Source organism: Neltuma alba, unplaced genomic scaffold, assembly GCF_004799145.2.
Source record: "Neltuma alba isolate B1F8T4 unplaced genomic scaffold, ASM479914v2 tig00006141_pilon, whole genome shotgun sequence".
NCBI classification, from domain to species: Eukaryota; Viridiplantae; Streptophyta; class Magnoliopsida; order Fabales; family Fabaceae; genus Neltuma; species Neltuma alba.
In genome coordinates, this window is record NW_021634365.1 from 20,895 (window position 1) to 42,816 (window position 21,922).

The following is a 21,922-nucleotide window of genomic DNA, read 5'->3' on the forward strand; positions in this document are numbered from 1 at the left end:
ATGACCAACATAAGAAGAAGCGGAAGAAATAGAGTATCACAGAAGATCCAAGGATCACTAGGGCGAAAGCATGTGTATGGATATTTTATGCCTTTATTAATTTTTTGATAATATATTTGTTTGAATAAGTTGTAGTCTAATTATTGAATTGATTGTGTTTGCAGAGAGATAGATTCCATGATATTATTAATTTAGTTAAGCCTGAGCTGATTAGAAAGAAGCCAATGAGTGATATAATTTGGGCTGCTGTACCACAACAAAATAATCTGTACGTGTTATGATTTACATCATTTAACAGATATTTTGCATGTGGTTATGAGTAGAAGAATTAATACTTTTTATTGGTTTATGTGTGCAGTAGAGATTGTGGTGTCCATGTGTTATATTGGTTGAGATCGTGGGACCCATCCGCTGTATTAAATTACACAGACGTACAATTATGGACTTGTAATGTTGATTTGATTTTATAATGTGTATGTTACTTGGTAAATTAACATGTAATTTTCACTCGTATGCAGGAAGAAATTTCCAAGTTTAGGAGGGATCTTTTGTCAGTGGCTTGTCAATCATCATGAAAATTCAAAACGTGAAGATGCTATAAAGTTGCTTTCAAATCCAAAGAACCCGTTTCCTGGGAAAAGGAGGCGTTTTGGAATGTAGGATGTAGGGGTTTGTCTGTGTGTATGCTGATAGGTTAGGTGGCAACGTTTTGAAGTATTTGAAGTTGATAGCTTTGTTTAGGAGCCACTTTGCCTTGTATTTTTGTCATTTTTCTCTTGGAATTATTGGATTGATATATTGTTTTGCTGTAGTTTTTTAGATGCCACATAGTATATAAAAATTAACATGTTCTATTTCATAGTTAACAAGTTTAAGTTCTAAATTAACAATTTATGGTTACATAACATACCAACAATTAAGTTCTAAATTAACATTTTCTATTTTACAGTTAATATGTTTCAATTCTAAATTAACAACTTTATGTCTTCATGACACACTCACAATAAGTCTTTTGCTAAAATTTGATCACAATAAAACCTTGAAAAATAACAAGTTCAATTACGTTGTTAACAAGTTTAAGCTCTAAATTAACAACTTCCTTATCCTTGTAGCATACTTGCAGTAAGTATTGACAAAAAACCATATTACATTATATCGTTGAAAATTAACACGTTCTCTTTCATAATTAACATATTTCAATTCTAAATTAACAACTTCATGTTTTCATGACACACTCGCAATAAGTTTTTCACCAAAACTTGATCACAATACAACCTTGACAAATAACAAGTTCAACTACGTAGTTAACAATTTTCCTATCTCTATAGCACACTTGTAGTAAGTATTGACAAAAACCATATCACACTGCATCCTCGAAAATTAACATGTTCGATTTCACAATTACCATGTTTCAATTCTAAATTAACAACTTTATGTCTTCATGATACACTTGCAATAAGTCTTGGGCTAAAACTTGATCACAATAAAATCTTGACAAATAACAAGTTCAATTACATATTAACAAGTTTAAGTTCTAAACTAACAACTTCCCTATTCCTATAGCATACTTGCAATATGTTTTTGACTAAAAAAATTTCAACATGGGTTTGGATTTTTGCACGTCCTTCTTGTGCGACCAGCTTCATGGCATGTTCCACAGTAGTAAGTCTTCTTATTTTGGAATTGTGATTCACGTCGCTTAATTCTTGGCCGTCCAGGAGGTCGACTTGTGCGGGGTGGTTGGAGGAAGGTTTGGCCTAAAATATTTTCCATCCTATAGTCATTAATATCTGGCATGTCAATTGTCACAACTGGAATCATGCTCCGATTATAAATCTTTTGTTGAGATTAATTTTATAGCATTCCTCAACATAATCATACACATTTCCATGGGCAAGCTTGATGGCTGCACAAGCATGTGCACATGGAATCCCTGACATTTGCCATGCTCCACAGCTGCATTCATGTAAACCTAGATCAACTTCTAAGTCTCCATAAGCTGTATGAACACATGCCCTATTCCCTCCATAAGATACAGGAAACATGTGCTCAGTTCTCATCACATTTTCCATCAATACAGCCTCGATGTTTGGCCCAACACCATTCCTCCACTTACTGATTGCCATGGCTGATGCGTGCATCTTCTTTGCTACTTTTTCTCGATGTTCATGGATTAACTGTGCAACATTATGCCTTCTTTCCTTCACCATCCATGCATTGAATGACTCAGCAATATTAGTTGTTATATTATCCCATCGTTTAAATGGGAATTGACTTAAAGCCCACCTATCAATATCACCATGATTCACAAGCCATTCAAATAACTCTTGAGACATATCCCTCATATGTCCTATTGCCTTATCAAACTCAGTTTCAAGTCTTGCATAAGCAATATCATCAAGCAACTTTAGTGCATCAACCTTACTCTTAGCACTTGTCCTTCCCCTTCCTCTATTTATTTTCAACCATTCTGAACTAAAGTTTTCCTTCACATGGCAATAGCAAAATGCATGTCTATCACTACCAAATATGACTCGTACAGCTCCTATTATAGCATTATGACGGTCTAAAACTATGGTCAGCTCAATTGACCCTGTTATCTGTCTAATCTTGGATAAAAACCATGTCCAGTCCTCTAATATCTCCCCATTCACAATAGCAATTGCAAATGGTAGTAACTCATTGTCTGCATCATATGTGGAGGCTGACAACAAGGTTCCTTTATATGGGCCACTTAAATGAGTACCATCTATATATAATATATGTCTTGCCCCAACCAAGAACCCCTCAATACAACAACCATATGCTATAAAAACACGCTCAAATATGTAATTGTTTGAAGCTTCCCATTCAGCAACTGTTGTCGAATCACTTTCCTTTAGTCGTTGACATATCCATGGTATAAGCATATAAGATTGATCTGGTCTGCCTTGAATATCCTCCATTGCTTTTAATTTAGAAGCATATGCTTGTTTATATGTCAGATTTACTCCATATTCTCTCTGTAATGTCTTCATAATTTCACTAGGGCGCTTATCTATGTGTGATCTTACATCTTCAATAATAATAGATAATGTTAGAGCAGCTCTTCCCCCATGGTTTACTTGAAGACAATCTTGTGCATGGTGAACATGCTCATTATTGAATCGCGTCACATGAAGGAAAGGGGTATTCTTTCCTACTGCATTTGCAGTTATCTTCCAAGGACATCCTTCGATTTTACATTTCACAGACATTCTTTCTTTGTTATTCCTCACAAACTTGTATTGAAACTTATTAGCAATACTATATTTGTGTAGCAGCCGTTTGAAAGCATCAGCGTTCAGAAAGATTTGTGATAAGCCTGAAAATATCTCTTTCCATTTCAATGAGTTCAACTCAGGAAAAGGTGTGGGTGCACTTTGTACTCCACATGGTGTGCTACTAGGTCCCCCACAGCTTTCATAAGTAACACCATTTTGATGAGATGCAAGTTCAGGTTCATTATTGAAATTTCTTGGAGAAAAAGAGCTTTGTTCTGGCTGCCTCACGCTTGTATGCATGCTGCATTATATGACCACAACGTTTGTTATTTTATTAACAAGAATATTCTAACAAATAACAGCTTATTTTTTTGAGAAAAACAACTAACTTACATTTGTGGATCACCACTTGCTTCTTCTGCATTGCCATTCCTTTTACATGCTATATAGACATGACCACTCCTCTCATTATATTGAAAAAGATTTGCAAGTTCCTCATCATCAACAAGATCTATTAGAGTCTTCTGATCAAAAGACACTGTGTATTTCATCTCACTATTATTAATGTCATTTCCAATACTCTCATTTCTTCAAGTGTCATACCCTCTCTTATGTTTCTTACCCTAACACTCCCCCCATCATATTGAATTTCACCTTCAAGATTCTTGACAAATTGTCCACCAACATGAAAATAACAAAATAATCCTTTTGCTAATGTTAATCCTGAAGTAGATGCCATTTTTTATGCCAACCTGCAATAAAAAAGGGACTACTAACTAGTCATAATCATTATCAATTTTTTCGATTAACAAAATATAATATAAATTTTTTTCAATCAACAAAATAGAATATGGCTTCTGAAATTAACAACTTTTACTTAGATCTTAACATGTTTCACTTAGCTATTAGCACTAATGTGTCTCTCATAACCATGATAATTTCCACCTTTTACAATCAATATAACAGAACCTACCTTCAAAATTTATTAACTTCAACTTAGATTTTAACACATTTCACTTAGCTATTGACATAAAACATAGCCCTTATAGTTATGATCATGATCACTTCTTACAATAACATAACATAATCCACCTTCAAATTTTAACAACTTCAAATCATGTTTTAACACGTTATACTTAGCTATTAACAACATACACAACCCTCATAGCATTTTTCTATTAAACTTTTATGATCAAGCAAATATAATCAGTCATCATGCATATCTATTCATTGTAAACGCTGCATCACACAGATACATCAACCTTCCTACTCATCCTAAAAGCAACACTCCGTACTCTCATTTAGCTATTTTTATGATGCACTTCTTATTGTACGGCAAATTTTCCTTCCTCCCCTACAAAAACCCCATCGCCCACAATCCATACTAAGAAAAGGAAGGACCAAGATAGCATGATGAAATTTTCAGGATTAAGATGAAAAGACTTAATATAAAAAACTAACTTACCTTTGCTTTCTTGTTTGATTTTTCGACTTTGGAATGATAGACGTCAAGTTCGCTCCTTCAGAACTCTTACGTTAGGCAGGAGTGATAAATAATATACATCTCTTTAGGTTTATAATAAAAGGACATTACAGTAATTTTATTAAATTTTTAAATCCTTATTTGGGCTATGCAACCTAATTAGGAATTAATGAAATTTAATAGCCCAAATGGGGATTTGGGTTATTAAACCGTCTTTTTAAGGGATTTTCCCAAACTTTTAACACGTATAACTATTATAAGGATTATTTTAAAAAAATAGATAAATAGGAGAGACAAAACAGTTTCGTATCTTATATTTAGAATCAAATTAAATGTCAAACCAGTTCTTATATTAAGAACATAAGGTAATGTTAACATAGGCCCATGACGAACTAACACATAGTTTAGCTGGTAAAGAGCTAGCTTAATCAGATGTCTCGTGTCCAAAGTTTAGTTGGTATAGAGCTAGCTTATTAATCAGATGTCTCATGTCCAAGGCTTATTTATGCAGTTGTGTTAAATATTTGTTGGGAGAGCTTGCTGCCTGCAAAAGTTTTACTCGGCTGAGACAGAACTCTTAATGCATGCTAAGTACTATTGCAAAAAAAAAAAAAGGAGAAAGAAAAGCAAAATATATTGAACATGAATGGCTAAGTTGGGAAGCGGGTTGTATTAGTTTAATTAGAAGTTTTATGTTCAAATTCTAAGTATACATTTACATTAAATACTTGTTGGGAAAACCTGCTGCCCACAATAATCCCACCTTGAGATCAGTGAAAACCCTAGATTCTGAGTACTATTGTAAAAAATATCAACGTGCATATACATTGAGTAGAATACATTTATATTCCTTTCATTTTTATCTTAATTACAAAAATCTTTCTTCTATTTTTAAAATTTATATTTAATTCTCTCAGGATATTCCAACGAGTAATTATAACATGAAAAAAAATATAGCAGTATGAGAATCATATAATGAAAATAAAACTGGTTACCAAGAATTATTTATGGGAATTGAAATGGTGGAGAAACATGCAATATGATAAAATATTATTGCATTTCATTTCTGTAATCATCCCAGCACATTTTTCTCACGCCACAATTTAGTCACGGTTAAAACGCATGCTTTAATTAATTAATGATTGCTTAAAATTGAGGTCATTAATTAGCAATGAATTAATGAAGAGATATTATTTTTATTATTAGTTTGCATTTTTGAATAGTTTGGGTGGTTTTGGTGAGATTTCAATCTCTTTATCATTACTTGCAGCTGCTGGTCCATGCTCCACCACTTGTCACATCTTCATCAGTCGAACCAATTTTTACTTACCAATTTCCAGTCATAGAAAATACTCTAATTAATTAAAATAAAAAGAAATTGATGAAAAAACAGTGGCTAATATTCTCCGTTTAATATGAATGGTTTCAAATTAAACATTAATAAACATAATTGGCTGTCTGATTATTCAATATGCACACATGTCTCTATTCTTTCAATTTTGTGTGACATAAAGTTAGAAAGAGAATTGACGGCCTAAAGCAAAAGCTTCAAAAGAGAATTAAAGGAATCTTTATAATTGTGTGTGTGTGTGTTCTTTCAGGTTATGACTCAGGACATAGAGATTAAGGAATCCTTAATAAATATAAAATGTTGTGTTATATTACTGACTAAAATAACATGCTCTAATTGCATCTCTTAATTTAAAGGAGATAATGGAAAATGAAATAAACATAAGAAACTGTAAAAGGTGAAAAAAAAAACAGATAATAAGAAATATATGATTACTAAATGAGGCTATAATTTTTTTTTTTTGAAAAAATTAATCATACCTTACTTTGGATTTCTAAAACAAGACAAGTTTTTGAAAATAAAAAACATAAGAAATATGGAATATATGAAACAATCAGATGTATACAAGAACTTCTATAAATAGTAGTAAAATCATGTTAGTGTTTTACACGAATTCACTTGAACCACTTTTCACATTTTATTGTTTTAAAAAAAGCTTATTATCAAACCTTCCGTCACTATTTGATCCTACAACGGCAACGATATTATTAGCTCAAATACTCCTTTTTTTTTTACCCTGAAAACTGATAAAATGGGTAGAAAAACAATCTCATTTAAAAATTTTATTAGTCAAAAGAACCTAATGTGTTTTTATACATAGAAAATATTGGTATTATGCAAGATTTCATATTAAAAAAAAAAACTAGTACTCCAATTCAGATCATTGTAGCTAATAAAATTTTCAAACAGGAACTCTTCACTAATATTTTCAAAGAAAAATATTGTTTATCATTTTCAGGAGGTAATATCTCAGCTCGAAGTTTTAATTTGAGATGATAACAAAGAAAAGACATACAAATAAAGCAAACCAAGATACCTTTAAATTCTTGGGATGTTATAGGACCATTTCAACAATGGAAAGGGATGTATAACTGAACAAATCCAGACAGCAACTCTTCACACCCACACACATCACTTGAGACAACAAAATTGGTTAATAGATACATGTGACTTTGTGGCTGTGGATAAAACTCAATAAAGCCTAAAAAATAGTGGAATTAAATCTACATACTACGGTGGCAAGCGGTATTAATGCCCAAAAAAAAAGAAAACAACGGCAATTTGATCTTCTTTCGTCTGTTTCTGATTGGACTGAGTTAATTCTTGAGACAAATTAAGGCTGGCTCCAGATTTAGTTTGCCTAATTTTCATTTTAAGAATCCTATGGCCTAGCCCAACCCAATCTAAAATTTTGGGCCAGGTCAACCCTAGCTTAGGCCCACATGGTGTAAATTTGAACCCAAATACTCTATCTAGTACGATTTTTTTGGAATCAAACTCATGGCTTTACATTTATTAGAAAATTTTCATGTCATTAAGATAAAGCCATTGGCTAAATAAAAACAAACATAATTTGATCAACATGCAGCTTCCCCTAAGAAAATATCATATTCACACAATGGACATTATGTATATAATTGAATTCAAAATATTTTTATAGGACCCATCACCGTTTATTTCTCACATAATATATTATATTGACTCAATTAACCTCCCTATTAGCTATGTATAATAGGATTTAGTGGGATTGATGAATGTTAAGTTGTTAACAATTGGTTGTTAAGTCTGAGGGATCAAAGTTACAAGCAAACTACATCAACAACGACCCAAAAAAAAAAAAAACAGTTTAATACATTGGAAAAGACGGCCCCCAATGGCTTTTTCTTGAGGGAGAAGTTATTCTCAGGCTGCTTCTGCCATAAATAATTGCAGCCTCTGGAATGAGCCAAAAACTTGTCCTCCTTCACTGCTCAACGTGCCTTCTCTGTTCCCACGTCAGGTCCAACCACACGTGTCACTGAGAAGGCAACTTCTGTCAAACATATGGCACCCATCTGTTCTGCTATCTTCTGAAGAGCCGGTAACATAACATGAACAATTCGACTGAATACGAGCACGCATCCCTTCAAGACATCACTTTTAAGAGTTCTCAAAACCTGAAAGAATTTTTAAGTTAAAAGAATCTCCACCATCGAAATCTAAAAGGCAAAACACAGTTAAATAGGAACAAACATGAATTACCTGCCTCACATCTCGGTCTGGAAGATCTTCTTTAAGTTCTTACAAAAGGATCCCCAGCTAAACCCAGTTCAGCATAGATCGGAAATTACCAAAGATTTAAAGAATGAAAGTGACATACATCAAAGGATGTATGATGAGCTTGCTTGAGAACATTAAGAATTCTTGCGAGTACTCCATCAGATTCACATTCATCACTCCTTGACTCAGCAAGAGATCGGCAATTGAAACCAAACTGCCGCCAACTTGAAGCAAAAAAATGATATCTTTCCATCAGTATCAAATTATCCTTATGTTTCATCCATGCCTGCAAGTAGTAGACGATTTTCATGTAGATAGAAAAATAGTTTTACCCCGTAAAAACCAACTAACCAACTCAAAATTGGGAGTGAATTGAAATGAACTTGCATTTTCTGTATCATCAAGAATGAGAGCACCACTTTCTTGGCCCAAGACAATATTAAGACCCTTTTGATGCTTTAGAGTGCCATCATCCCAGAGAAATCACCTTAGAATGGAAATATTGTCCCTTTGGATCAAGCAGCTTAGCCATCTCTAATGCGTAGGCCCGATCACCCATGGTATATATGCACATTTCAAACATCTCACTCGCTTCTTTTAGAAATGTGCGCACAAAAGGCCTCAACTTGGTCATCATATGCATATAATCCAACTTGAAGAGGCTGCCTTTAGACACATCTATTCATTTCATCATGCAATGATTTAGAAAGGCGACATATATTTTAAAAAAAGTGATGAAAATTGTTGTGAATACAGGTGGGTGTGTCAAAAGTAAAATCTCACGTTGCTCAAGAGAAGATTCAAATGTATCTAAATTATCTCATATTCTTAGGTTAGTGAATGGGTCTAAAAGAAGGAGGATCTCGCGCACAACATAAACGATATGAATATTTGATTAAAATAGTTTGAGGGGTGCTTTAGATGCACAAAAAAAAGAAGCAATATATGTAAAGTTAATACATATTTCTTAGAAGTTAATATAATATTTCTTTCTAGAAATAGAGGTAATGCATAGAAAAGCTATGAGAACGATTCTGGGCTCAGCAAGCAAGGTAAATGAAGACAACAAGTAAGGGCCATCAAACTCACCCAAACTCTCTTCCCCAAATCCTTGTGAAGTAGGCCCGTGGATCGTCTCTCTGCCTTCAACTCTACGTCTTTTAATTCTGTGATAGTGCTTCCGATTCTAATTATAAGATATCATTTATAAATTACAAATGATATAATTAGGACTGGAGGTAGTAATTTATAAATCTGAAAATTTAAAAACCATAAAATTGATACAGTCAAGAAACTTTACTAAGTTTTGTCTTTAATATAATTGACTAAATAATAAATTTTATTGAATATAGACGGCCATAAGAAACCCTAACTCATTATTCGACGAGTTTTATATAGCGCAGAATTTTTGGTTAAATATATTGTGAAAACAAGAGCTCTTAAACCCTATGTCTCTTAGATTTATTTAGCAACCTGATAGTCTGAGACTCATAATGACTCCCAACGTCTTTATTACATGATGGCGAACTTGCATCGAGCGCAGAATCCAGATATGCAATAAAGTCATCGCTGCTGGATAAATTTACTGCAGAATCTGCCACGAGAATCATCTGAATGGAACGAAACAAATATGAAAAGACTGCCCAGTAGGATCTCTGGTCGGATTTTAAGAACTCACCTAAAGTTTAGACTACTAGAGTCTAATTAAGCATTTTTCAAGTGGGAAGCCCTTTATATAGTAGTGATGGGCAGACATGCTTTGAGAAAGCAAAATATTCGCAATATCCCATCAATAGATATAAGCTCTCTAATGATTAAATGCTTATTTAATCCATATGCATTACCATATGTATAAGAATAATACTACCGGTCCTTAATATAAGACCCTATTTGACTTTTATTTTGGTCTTAAATATAAGACTCCAATCCACTTTGTCTCTCATATTTATATATATTTTTTTCAAAGTAGTCCTTCTAATAATGATAGTTCTAGTCAATGTATTTGATTAATAAGGATATTTTAGGAAAGACAACACCTATTTAGGACAAATAACTAACTCAACTTACTTCCTTAATCTCGTCAAACTAGTCAACTGGCTCTTATAATTAGGACCGGAAGTAGTATGAATTAAATTTTTTTTATTTAATTTATGTTATATTTAATCATGTATATAACCTTATTAAATATTCCGACCCATCCCAACTCATTAGGGACGGATCAATATGTTCTAAAATTCAAAATGAGTAGCTCATATGTATCAATATTTGTAATGAACATGCATTATAAAATGTGATGGTCAATAAATATTATTTAAATTGAAAGACAAAGAAACATGAGAAGTGATGGTCTCCACTATTTTTTATATATGCTAATAATAAAAATATATATAGTATTGATATATATATATATAATACGTTTTAAGAGATTGAAAATGACAACACCATAATTCTCTCAAATTTTCTAGAGCATGCGCTTGGAAATATATATATATATATATATATATAAGGAAAATTGAGAAATGCTTCCAAAGTTGATGGTTACTTTATTAATTAATAATTTGTTATAAAAAATATTTTTGAATATGGCTAAGATCAAAGGAATCAATATAAATCAATATATTAGTATATATAGAAACATCATCTCAAATATGCTATCTCCAGTCCTAATTATAAAACCCCATTTATAGATTACAAACAGAATCTTATAATTAGGACCGGAGGTAGTATTATGCAATTTATTCTTTTTAGACTCCGCGAGATTCATCATCTAATTTATAATAATAAGAATGAGTGTATAATCTAATGATGAGGGGAAGAAGTTGAAGTAGAATAATAAACTATAGTTTTCTTCGATTTTTAATTTAGTCCTTATGGGTTTTCTCCTCTATATTAAATCATTTAATTTTACTTTGTTAACAAAATTAGGCTTTGTACACGGTCTAATAAATCTAATAGAGTAAAGTTATAGAGATTAATAGTGTTTTCCTTTTGTCATAATAGAAGAGATTAATGATGTTAAAAGAGTAAAATTAAATAATTTAATAAGGAGGGAAAAAAACACTTGGATACCAAATTAAAAATTAAAGAAAACTATAGGCATCTCAAGAATTGTTTTTCCTAAAATTGAGGTAAATGAGAATCGTGTACTTAGATTAAGAGATTGAAATAATGACTTTTAATTAAGAAACAATAGCAACCAATAAAAAGATCTTATGCCATCATCATCATTTTGCCAAGTGGGATATATATATATAATTTAGGATTTAATTACATATTGATTGACATTTCGATATCCTTTAAGTGAATTCGCGATCTGCTCATGTAAATAAATTTTAAATCGACGTTTTCAATATTAAAGAAACTACAAAAATATTTAGAACAATATTAAAAATTAGATGTGATGGGAACGAGGATATGGCAGATTATAGTACGTATTTCACCAAGTGGTAAAAGCATGTATTTCAACTTTTTTTTTTTATAAATAATTTCTTAAAATCACTAGAATTTTGCTTTCAAAAACAAATCATTATATGATTCAATTTCGGATTCAACTTCCCCAATATAGTATTTTATATCCTCAAAGCTCAACATAAAATCTTAATGTGTTGAACCTCGTAATACTCAACCATAGTGAAATCAAGTCAACCTAAGCTACCAAACCAACACGCTAATGCCCAACACAGACCAATTATGGGACCCCACTCAATCCAGTCGACAGAATGTTTGGGGCCAACTAGACTTTAATTGGGCTGAAGGTTGAACCAAGTTTTGTTAAAGAAAGACATCTACAAAAATAAGCATGATTAATCAGCATACATCTTCCCACAAGAAAATACTGCATTGACTCCGTTAACATCCCCACTAGCTACGTGTGGTATTCAGTGGATTGATAAATGTTAATTTGTTAACAATTAGATCAAAACCTGGGGTTGCTATAATAACATCTAAGCAAACTACAAGAAAAAACAGTTTAACAGAGTGGAAAAGAAGGCCCCTATTGCTTCTTTTTGAGGGTGAAGTTATCCTCAGGCTGCTTCTGCCAAAAATAATTTGCAGCCTCTATCCATCTTGGATGAACCAAAAACTTGTTCTCCTTCACTGCCCAACGCGCCTTCTCTGTCCCCGCATCAGTTGCAACCACGTGTGTCACTGAGGAGTCAACTTCTGTCAAACATGTGGCCCCCATCTGTTCTGCCATCTTCCGAAGAGCCGGTAACATGGCATGAACTATCCGGCTGAATACGAGCACACATCCCTTCAATACTTCACCCTTAAGAGTTCTCAAAACCTGAAAGAATTTCTAAATTAAATTAGTTTCCACCATCAAAATGTAGAAGGCACAACCCACTTATGGGAACGACATAAACTACCTGCCTCACATCTCGGTCTGCAAGATCATCTTTAAGTTCCTACAAAAGGATCCCAGCTCCAATAGTTCAGCATAGATCAGAAATTACCACACATTGACAGAATGAGTAACATACCTCAAAGAACGTGTGATGGGCTTGCTTGAGCACGTTGAGAATTCTTGCAAGTGCCCCATCAGATTCACATTCATCACTCTTCGACTCGGTGAGAGATTGGCAATTGAAACCAAACTGTCGACAACTCGAAGCGAAGAAATGATATCTTTCCATCAGTATAAGATTGTCCTTATGCTTCATCCATGCCTGCAAGTAGTAAAAATTTTCCCTTAAGATTATAAGATAGTTTTACACCAAAAAAACAGCAGTATACTATAGCATAAAAGGGCATTTCCCTCTTCTTTTTGGTTCTGTCATTGATTAGATTAATTAATTATAAAACAAGTAAAACATTCAATAAAGGACAACCACCCATTCATTAAAACATGACAATTAAACAAATCAAAATTGCAAGTGAATTGGAATACACTCACATTTTCTGTATCATCAAGAATAAGAACGGCAGTTTCTTGCCCCAGGACAATATCAAGACCCTTCTGATGCTTTTGAGTGCCATCGTCTCGAGAAATCACCTTAGAATGGAAATATTCTCCCTTTGGATCAAGCAGTTTAGCCATCTCTAATGCATAGGCCCGATCACCCATGGTATATATGTACATTTCAAACATCTCACTCGCTTCTTTTAGAAATGTGCGCACAAAAGGCCTCAACTTGGTCATCATATGCATATAATCCAACTTGAAGAGGCTGCCTTTAGACACATCTATTCATTTCATCATGCCAAGATTCAGAAAGGCAAGATATATGAAAAACAAAATATAAAAAGTGATGAAAAGACTGGGACACAAGATGAAATGAAATAATGGAAGGGTGTCAAAAGATAAATTTACACAATTAAGATGTTCACAAATTTGGCGCATCCCACTTTATCAAACTACAAATTCAGTATAACATGCTAATGAATATTCATAAGTTTTGTTTTTCTATGTGATGGATGCCAATTATCATCTGTATGGGAGAAATACCCTCAGGTCTCAATAAAAAATGGTGTCCTCAGTTTCTGATCGCTCACCAAGCTTATTGGACAAAATTTTTCAAAGTGATACAATTATCAGAATTGTACACAGACTGGATGAGTATATTGATCTCAATGCACTCAGCACCTAAATTAAAAACGGCACATTCGTTCTTCTACCATTCTGTCCTAGCAATATCAAGGTCACCAACAAATAAAATGGCTGAAATATATCAAGGCTTCTTCAATGTTATAATGAGAAATACAACCAGCAAGGTAGATTGCTTGATACTCAATAGAAACAGTAAAGGCAGAAGAAAAAGAAAATTCTTCATCATGCATAGATAAAACCAGTATATACAAATAATATAAACAATAGTTGTCAGAGGCAAGAACACAGTCAACATAATAACCTGCCAGAGAATCTGCCTGGTTCAGTAAATACACCTCTTCTGAGTTCAAATCAACAAGCTGAGTAGAGTTCAGCAAAGTGTGATCCAAATCAAGAACTAAGTACAGCTTTTTATGGCGCAATAAATTCTTCATGTCTGTATTGCGCAATCTAGAAATTTCGTCATTATAAAGTCTCAATCCCTGTAAATTCAAAAAAAATTTCCACCATAGTTATTGATCAATGAATGACAGTTCAACTAAGACCGGTTAGATAGACTTTCCCTTGAATGTTAATCACAAGCCATAACCATCGGCTAATCAAATCATGAAATTTTGTCATGATCAACAATAACAATTTGTTCAGTGTAGCAACATTTCACCCTAAAAAGTAAAATTTAGATTATCCATACCTTATGTATGTACCCAAATGTCACGCCAGCTTCCCCATCTAGTTTCTGTCCACAACGTATACACATATCTCCAAACGAACCAGGATGTGTACATGCATCTTCCTTCACAGTCACCTCTGTGACAACAATCAACAAAAAAGGGAAAAAACCTCCAAGTCATAAGATTTCTGAGCAAAAGTGACCAAGTTGTAATCTAAAAGTAACGCACAGAAAAACTCCAGGAGGTCAGATTTTATTGTGCTTACAATGAGAAGGATTCTGGGCTCAGCAAAGTAAATGAACAGAACAAATAAGACCATCAAACTCACCTAAACTCTCCTCCACGAATCCTTGTGAAGTAGACCCCCCAGCCTCCCCTATGCCTTCAACTTTACGTCTTTTAATTCTGCATCAGTTTATAAACTTATGAATTGAAGCAGAAATCAATGTAATTTGACAAAAACGTAAAATAGAAAAACCAGAAAATTGACACCAGGACAAAACTTAGGAGAAACTATTTTGGATACTTGTTATCAGGTTCTATAATAAAAACATAACAAACAACAATGCGATTGGTATCACAATATTAGGTTTTCATTGGAGAAGAAAACCTAATAGCATACAGTCAAGAAACTTTATTAAGCTTTGTCTTTAATATCATTATCTCCCTAAAAAGCCAGGAGTATTAAAAAAGAATAATCACCATGCACATAGATGATCAGTATCACATATAACAAAATGAAACAGCTTGCAAGTAGAAAACCATGAAATAAGGTCCAAATTGCCACAGTACTCTAAATAAAATTGGACAAAGCTAAACAACAACTCATTCCAGTATCACAAATAGCAACATGAAACAGACTGTAAATAGCACCTGATAGTCTCAGATTCATCTTGATTCTCAGCTTCTTTACTCAATTGCGTAGCATCTGGTGAACTTGCATCTAGCGCAGAATCCAGATACGCAATAAAGTCATCACTGCTGGAAGAATTTACTGGAGAATCCGTCACAAGACTCATCTGAGTCATACCCACCCAATAAACCAAATTAGCAAGTGAAATTCAGAATTCAAGGTGAGTATTATGCTCGAAGGTGTGAACCTTTATTCACAATGTGTTATACATATCCTGCACATTCTAAACCAACAAGAATCCTAATTCAACGAACATTCATCATTGAGAAGTTTAAATCAGTGAGCATTATGGAAGAATGGAACATTACCTCCAACGACTGTGAGCGACGGTGAGAACGGTGAAGACGAGGATTTGGAGTTCACCTTTGTCAGTACCAACCACGGCGAAGACGAGCAGAGGGGGCTGCGACTGCGAGGACGACGAGGTGAAGGACGAGACCACTGGATGATTACTGGAGAGGAGGTGCCAAGGTTCTCCACTTGTGCTCTGCCAGAACTAAGGACGACCAATACAATCGCAGAGAGCGATGGTGAGGAAGGTGGGCGGCGGCGAGGATAGGGACGAGGCTGAGGGATGAGAAGTTTCTAGTTAGGGTGGGAAAGTCAGAAATCTCAAGAAAGAGAGAGAAAAGAGAACCCATACCTATCGAGTTGCCGAAGGCGTGAAATGGATGAGTTGAATGCCCTAAATTGCAGAAATCGGGGGGTGGCTCTGAATCGCCGATCTGGTCTCTGGGCCTCTCTCCGTCTTCGGTGGCTAGGGCGGGACGGTGGATGTGTTTTCTTTTTTTGCGCCAAATGTCTAATCGCAATCTGTTTATTAATTTGTTCAAAATTGATAATTAGGACTAGTTTGAAATTTAAATTTAAATTTAAATAGAGCAAAATTTTAATGTTTTCAGTGCATTAGTCATTAGTGATGGTTATTAAATTAAAAAAAAATAGTGATTATCAAATAATTGATTTTATTATTCAGAAACGGTAGCATGTTCAGTAATGTTTAATGGGCGGATTTACATTCACTTGTTCACACTGTCCAGCCCATACTTGCTGTTTTATTTTTTGTTCGAAACCATGGTGCTGGTAATGACACTTAACGTTTGGAAGACAAAATTGTTGAACATAAAAATAAAAGAGAAATCAACAAGTGTTGATCCAAATAAAAAGGATTTGTGCACCTTAAATATCATATCTTAGGTTCGATCTTTAGAATGGTGTGTATGGAACAAACACTGTTGGGAAGGGCCTCTACTATGGCGCTTGATAATATCTTGAAAGATTAGTCTATTATCATTTGAGTGGAAGAATATTGTGAGCACAAAAAAAGAATACCAAAAAAAAATAAAAATAAAAGGGAAATCTAATCCTATCTTTATAGATATTTGTGTGTATACATGTAATATTACTGAATCAATCTATTTTCTTTTTTGGCAACGCACTAAATCAATCTATTTTCATTTCGTTTAATAAATTAATCTCCCCATTTGATGCTTACTACTTTCCAAAACAAACTAATTATTAACATGATTGAATATGGATGGTTATTTTCGTTTCAAAAACTACTAACATCAACAACTCCTTCTTCTGGTCCAAAAAAAAAAAAAAACACCTTCAGGCAAAAATCTAGTGAAAATGAAAAGGTTGAATTGTTGCGTTCATCAATTAATTACATATAACTTATAAGAAAAATTAATTATATATACAAAAAATACGGATATCATATTTATAGGTTTCAGTTTTGACAGATACAGGCGTCTAAATTCTAAAACACTCATTGCAGTACCATATTACTTAATTATGACATAATAATAATTAAATTGTTAAATATTGGTTAACATAAAAACAATATTTTTCACATATGTTAATATCCATCTCGTTATAAACTGATGATCAGAAAATTGAATTCGCTTTTGGAAGCTATTTAATAAGTTAATATAATTAAGCAGTTACCACGGAACAACATTCTTTATGATAAAAGAATATAATATAACGTCTCCTTATTTCCTTACCCAAAATAACCCTCTAACTAACAAAAATTTACAGCGGGAAAAGAAAACACTGTGAGTTGCTATCACTTATCACTATCAGAAGCTGTGAGAGATTCAGATCCTGCTATCATGGTTGAATGAAGTACCTGAGATTGGAACACCACATTCAAAATGTGGGACCAACTCCGCCATGGATTGCCCTTAAAATGCTTTCTTGGGTTTATTTGTTTGAAGAAAAGTGGGTCCATGCCCTCCAACTCCAACTTCTTCTTCACATGCTGCTTCTTCTTCTTCTTCCTCCCCCCATTCATCTCTTCCCATTTGATTTTCTTGATAATATCTTAATGCTACTATTAGCAGAAAAACTGCAAAATTCATAATATCAATCCATTACTCACTCAAAGCTAATGGATACAACAAGCAGAGGATACTAAATCATCTACTCATCACAATCAACCATTTCTTACAACCTAAACAAAATAAAGGAGACTTCATGATATGCATTAAAGTCACAAGTCAGATGACCGGTATATTAATGCCGGTATGATTGCATAATTGAAGTTGTAAGTCAAGTTCACACATTCATTTGCCTCCCTTTGTACTCAGAGCTTTTGATTCTTAGATACGCCTGAAATGCAGTGTGATGTCAGATTTGGATCTCTAAAAATTATTACAGAGATCAAATGAGTCACAAACACACTTTTATACCTTTTGTTAAGTCTTTCTATCATTTAAGCATCATTTGAACGTCAGAGTGCTTAAATTACATTAGAGGGAGTTCTTGTGCTCTTACCTGCCCAGATGCGAACAACGACTGATGACAGATTCCACACAAGGCCAAAGATGCCGATACCCGCTGCTTTCTTGTGACTACATGAATCCCAACCTTCCCTCACTCGCTTCACCCAAGAATTTGCTGCACAAATTTACGTTTCTCCATTGATCATCATCATCATCACCAAAACTACCTACTTATAAATATAATCCCCAATCATCATTATTCGGAAACATTATTACATGTTCTTCAATCAAAATAGTCCCACTGTAGGAATAGAAGATTTTTTTTTATGTTTATAGAGAAACTCAGAACTGCCGACATGGATAGATAGATACAGACAAAACGGCTTTGCTGTGGGCCTAAGAAAGAAGAACCAGTACACTGAAGAGTCAGACAGTACATTATGCACAATGAAGCACTGGTGACAGTAATGTGTTGTGTCTTTTTACAACTTAAAGTTATAGAGTTAGAAATCAATATCTTGCATTAAATAATTTGACATCAGAGGTACATTATATTCAGTCAGGGGCTTACCGTATGAAGCTAACTGTGCAGAATAGAGAGAGTAAAGCTTTGGCGCCATAAAGACAACAAAGAAGCCTGAGGCAGAGAGCAAAACAAAATAAGCATATGTCAGTATGGCAGTGCAAGCGATGAAAAAAGAAAAAGCAACTTTGCGTAACCGAGTGAAATACTTGTGAGATTCATTTTCTTTTTGCTTACAGATGAAGTCAAATAGAGCAGAGAGTCTATGGGAATAGGCTTAGGCACCCCCACAACATTAACTTAATTAAGTAGTAGTAAGCACTTATATTCTGCATGAAGCTATGAACTCTATCCAGCGAAATTTGCAGGTTCATGGAAATTTACCGAATTTGGCCATCTTCCAAATAGTTATGGAGCTGCCCCATCTGGCTAAAACAAAGAGCAAAACTGCCATCTGTAATTCATTGTACAATATTAGAAAAATTACACTTGAGCTGAGGAGTGTAGGCTGCAAATTACTGTATAAAGACAAAAATTTAAACCGTGCAAGAAATTTACAGTTTACGATTTCAAACTAAAAATTTTTTAATCCAAGATTTTGAGTAATTTTAAATTTTAAAGTCCTTCAATAAGAATATTTGTAACCTGAGGTCTTTAACTGTAATTTCTTCCCAAGAAATTTTTTTTTTGGAGAATACTCTTAATAATTACATCGAAATTTAAGCTCAATATAATAACAGAATAAAATAAAAATCAAGTATAATATGACAAAATATATTATTTTTAATAAAATAAATTCAATCAACTCAAACTATCTAGATTCAATTTCCACAAAAAAATTTCAAAGAAATAAATTAGACTATTCATGACTCATAAACAGAATATTTATTATAGTTTTTATGTTGATATAGACGATTTAAACGACCGCTCGTCTAACAAATTTGGATTAACATGTCTTAATTAATAATAGTAAAAATTACCTTCATGGTGGTACCAGGATCACCAGAAAAGAGGGCTCTGAGTTTTAACAGGAACTCGTTCAAATAAGGCAGAATCAGTTTTATTACCCAAATTGCTTCTTCCTCTCCCAATACATGATTTGTGCGATCAAAATTTATAACTCCCCTGATTATGAAGTTGAACCCCAGCAAAGAGAGTCAGATGGAATTTTATTCGTAAATTTCTGTCATCTATCATTTCTTCTTTTAGGTTATTACCTGCAGATGAAGGATCTGTAAAGGAAGATGACAGCGAGATGAGCAAGGCCAAGATAGGACATCACGGAAATAGAGCTGTAGAATCAACGATTAAAGTATGTCAGTTCTGGGCTCTGTTCTGAGACAACAGGAATATATGTAATCACAAGAAACATTAAAATAAATTTTGTGTACAGTGAACTTCTGTTTCTGACCTCACATTGATATCCTTTGGGTAAGAAGATGAGATTATGATGAACGTTCCAGTCCCAAAGACAAATGCTGATCTTGAGACCTCTCTCCACATGATTAAATCCACTGAGAAGTGAAAAATGCGTAGAATAATTGTCAGAAATTGAATGAAATTTTAACAAGTTCCACTTCCATGGTTGTGAAATATAGATAGATCATCACCTAGACTCTGCAACTTGTTCTGGGTATGTGGAAAGCTATGGTGCTTCTCAGCCGTTGGAACTAATCAAGAGTAAGAATTAGTCAGCCTTGCAAGTGACAAGCACAGAAGCACCAAAAACAGATTGAAAGAACAAAAATGTATGTAAACCTGAAAGAACATACTTGAATGAGATTTCCTGAAATTGTCGTAAATTGTAGAATGCCTTTTAATTGGGGAAGATTGTCTCGCTGTACGAAGGATTGACACAGGCCTTTCATCATGTTGAAATCGCCTTTGAATCAGAACCTTCTTGTGTTGTGGTTCATTCACAGTCTTAAGCTCTGAAACATTGATTTCCTTCACATTCTCCTTCTCCATCTTCATCTCCTCATCTATTTCAACTCTTTCATCTGCTTCGTCGTCAATATCAGGAATAATGTCGCCATCAACTTTCACCGGTAATTCAGGAGGATTTTTTACCCTGCCTACATTTACTGAACGGCTTGAAATGCTCTTTTCTTGGCACAAACCGAAATCCTTGCAAACCCCATTAGTCTTGTTCTTAGATTCATCTAGAACTTCGTCCGGTACTAATTTCGCCTTCCTGGGTACAATTGAATTCTCCGCATCTCCGTTACCTAGCCCATCGACATCCTCAACATTTTGATTAACAGATTCTGATTTCGACTTCTTCAGCTGCTTCGAATTTGTTTCCGGTTCCTCAGCGGATGTGGATCTTAGCTTTCTCATGAGAATGGGGCTTCCCTCGATTTTTTCCGCGGAGGAAGAAATTTTCCTGGTAAGAATTGGGGTCTTCTTAATTCCATCTAAAGAAACACTAAGGCCCTTGCTCAGTTCATCGCAGTTCTTGAGTGTCTCCGATGATCTTCGCCGAGCTACATGAATTAGATTCCTATCGAAACCCTCAGAGCTCTCCGATTTCCAGGTCTTCCTCTTCCCATTTGAGATCCTTCTCAATCTGCTCCTACCATCCCCTCCTTCTTCAGGACTTTCTTCTCCATTAAAGACCTTAATCCCCCCTTTTACTTCGTCACTTTTCATCCTGCTCTCCCACACCGACCCCGGCACCACACTACTTCTAGCCCCACCACCTCTTCTTCTCCCCACATCCATCTCTGTAACACTCTTCTCCTTCCCTCTCACTCCAATAACGATCAGTATTGTAATGGGACCAAGATGATGAACGGATATACGAAGCTTCCGGTAGAAGAAATGGCCGTACGTAGAGAGAGAAACAGAGAACCGTGTGGTAAGAGACAGCTCTGGTTTCACTTTCCTTCCTCTTTCAGTTAAGGTACCTGGTAATACAAAGAAGGCAAAAGCCAAGGAGGAGTTTGGGGGCTTGTTGGGTAGAATTGAATGATTGTGATGTTTAAAGAAGAAGCCTTTATTGAGGATTTTATAATCGGATTCCCTGATTCATCATTCCCATAGAGCATCTAATAGTCATAATGATCTCAGATTCACGGCTCGGCAGCGAAACAACACGAACGCATTGAATAAAAAATACTAGTTTCAATGATTAATATAAAAACTTGTTTCATTTTAATTTTATTTTATGGTATCCTAATTCATTTTATTTTTAATAT

General features: G+C 34.2%; 4 protein-coding genes across 9 annotated transcripts; all 4 read right to left on the minus strand.

Annotated features, from left to right (window-relative positions):
- Window positions 1-1,817: 1,817 nt before the first annotated feature.
- Window positions 1,818-3,793, minus strand: LOC114749719 (uncharacterized). The gene is made up of 2 exons (XM_028938264.1): window positions 3,636-3,793; window positions 1,818-3,543 (listed from the first exon to the last, which is right to left on the minus strand). The coding sequence occupies exons 1-2, from the start codon at window positions 3,791-3,793 to the stop codon at window positions 1,818-1,820; spliced, it is 1,884 nt and encodes a 627-aa protein (XP_028794097.1).
- Window positions 3,794-8,046: 4,253 nt separating this feature from the next.
- On the minus strand, window positions 8,047-8,894 carry LOC114749720 (RNA polymerase II C-terminal domain phosphatase-like 4). The gene is made up of 3 exons (XM_028938265.1): window positions 8,823-8,894; window positions 8,436-8,621; window positions 8,047-8,232 (listed from the first exon to the last, which is right to left on the minus strand). The coding sequence occupies exons 1-3, from the start codon at window positions 8,892-8,894 to the stop codon at window positions 8,047-8,049; spliced, it is 444 nt and encodes a 147-aa protein (XP_028794098.1).
- A 3,241-nt stretch (window positions 8,895-12,135) lies between these two features.
- Window positions 12,136-15,960, minus strand: LOC114749715 (RNA polymerase II C-terminal domain phosphatase-like 4). 6 transcript variants are annotated; one of them, XM_028938260.1, is made up of 10 exons: window positions 15,779-15,862; window positions 15,658-15,693; window positions 15,431-15,576; window positions 14,886-14,962; window positions 14,578-14,693; window positions 14,188-14,368; window positions 13,233-13,522; window positions 12,820-13,005; window positions 12,706-12,744; window positions 12,136-12,623 (listed from the first exon to the last, which is right to left on the minus strand). In XM_028938260.1, exons 3-10 carry the CDS (start codon window positions 15,574-15,576, stop codon window positions 12,330-12,332), a joined length of 1,329 nt encoding a protein of 442 aa, XP_028794093.1. In that variant the 5' UTR covers window positions 15,658-15,693; window positions 15,779-15,862; the 3' UTR covers window positions 12,136-12,329. The 6 variants fall into 6 exon arrangements, with proteins under 6 accessions (XP_028794093.1, XP_028794095.1, XP_028794094.1 ...); XM_028938262.1 differs by lacking the exon at window positions 15,658-15,693 and having other exon boundaries at window positions 15,431-15,535; window positions 15,779-15,960; XM_028938261.1 differs by lacking the exon at window positions 15,658-15,693 and having other exon boundaries at window positions 15,431-15,538; window positions 15,779-15,960.
- Window positions 15,961-17,405: 1,445 nt separating this feature from the next.
- LOC114749717 (reticulon-like protein B21) lies at window positions 17,406-21,709 on the minus strand. Its single transcript, XM_028938263.1, has 9 exons — window positions 20,495-21,709; window positions 20,333-20,392; window positions 20,134-20,236; window positions 19,940-20,014; window positions 19,703-19,847; window positions 19,107-19,176; window positions 18,771-18,836; window positions 18,252-18,374; window positions 17,406-17,823 (listed from the first exon to the last, which is right to left on the minus strand). Exons 1-9 carry the CDS (start codon window positions 21,444-21,446, stop codon window positions 17,660-17,662), a joined length of 1,758 nt encoding a protein of 585 aa, XP_028794096.1. The 5' UTR covers window positions 21,447-21,709; the 3' UTR covers window positions 17,406-17,659.
- Between the last annotated feature and the right edge of the window lie 213 nt (window positions 21,710-21,922).

Excerpts from the sequence above, each read along its gene's own strand:
- LOC114749719 (XM_028938264.1), bottom strand. The coding sequence starts at position 3,793 with ATGAAATACACAGTGTCTTTTGATCAGAAGACTCTAATAGATCTTGTT. Across the intron at positions 3,544-3,635 it reads GCAAGTGGTGATCCACAAAT|CATGCATACAAGCGTGAGGC; the intron begins GTAAGTTAGTTG and ends CATATAATGCAG.
- LOC114749717 (XM_028938263.1), bottom strand. The coding sequence starts at position 21,446 with ATGGATGTGGGGAGAAGAAGAGGTGGTGGGGCTAGAAGTAGTGTGGTG. Across the intron at positions 20,393-20,494 it reads TTTCAGGAAATCTCATTCAA|TTCCAACGGCTGAGAAGCAC; the intron begins GTATGTTCTTTC and ends ACTCTTGATTAG. Across the intron at positions 20,237-20,332 it reads GAACAAGTTGCAGAGTCTAG|TGGATTTAATCATGTGGAGA; the intron begins GTGATGATCTAT and ends TTCACTTCTCAG.
- LOC114749720 (XM_028938265.1), bottom strand. The coding sequence starts at position 8,894 with ATGGGTGATCGGGCCTACGCATTAGAGATGGCTAAGCTGCTTGATCCA. Across the intron at positions 8,622-8,822 it reads GACAATATTTCCATTCTAAG|GCATGGATGAAACATAAGGA; the intron begins GTGATTTCTCTG and ends TACTACTTGCAG. Across the intron at positions 8,233-8,435 it reads CTCATCATACATCCTTTGAT|GTTTTGAGAACTCTTAAAAG; the intron begins GTATGTCACTTT and ends AAATTCTTTCAG.
- LOC114749715 (XM_028938257.1), bottom strand. The coding sequence starts at position 15,585 with ATGACTCAGATGAGTCTTGTGACGGATTCTCCAGTAAATTCTTCCAGC. Across the intron at positions 14,694-14,885 it reads ATTCGTGGAGGAGAGTTTAG|AGGTGACTGTGAAGGAAGAT; the intron begins GTGAGTTTGATG and ends TTGTTGTCACAG. Across the intron at positions 12,624-12,705 it reads CAGACCGAGATGTGAGGCAG|GTTTTGAGAACTCTTAAGGG; the intron begins GTAGTTTATGTC and ends AAATTCTTTCAG.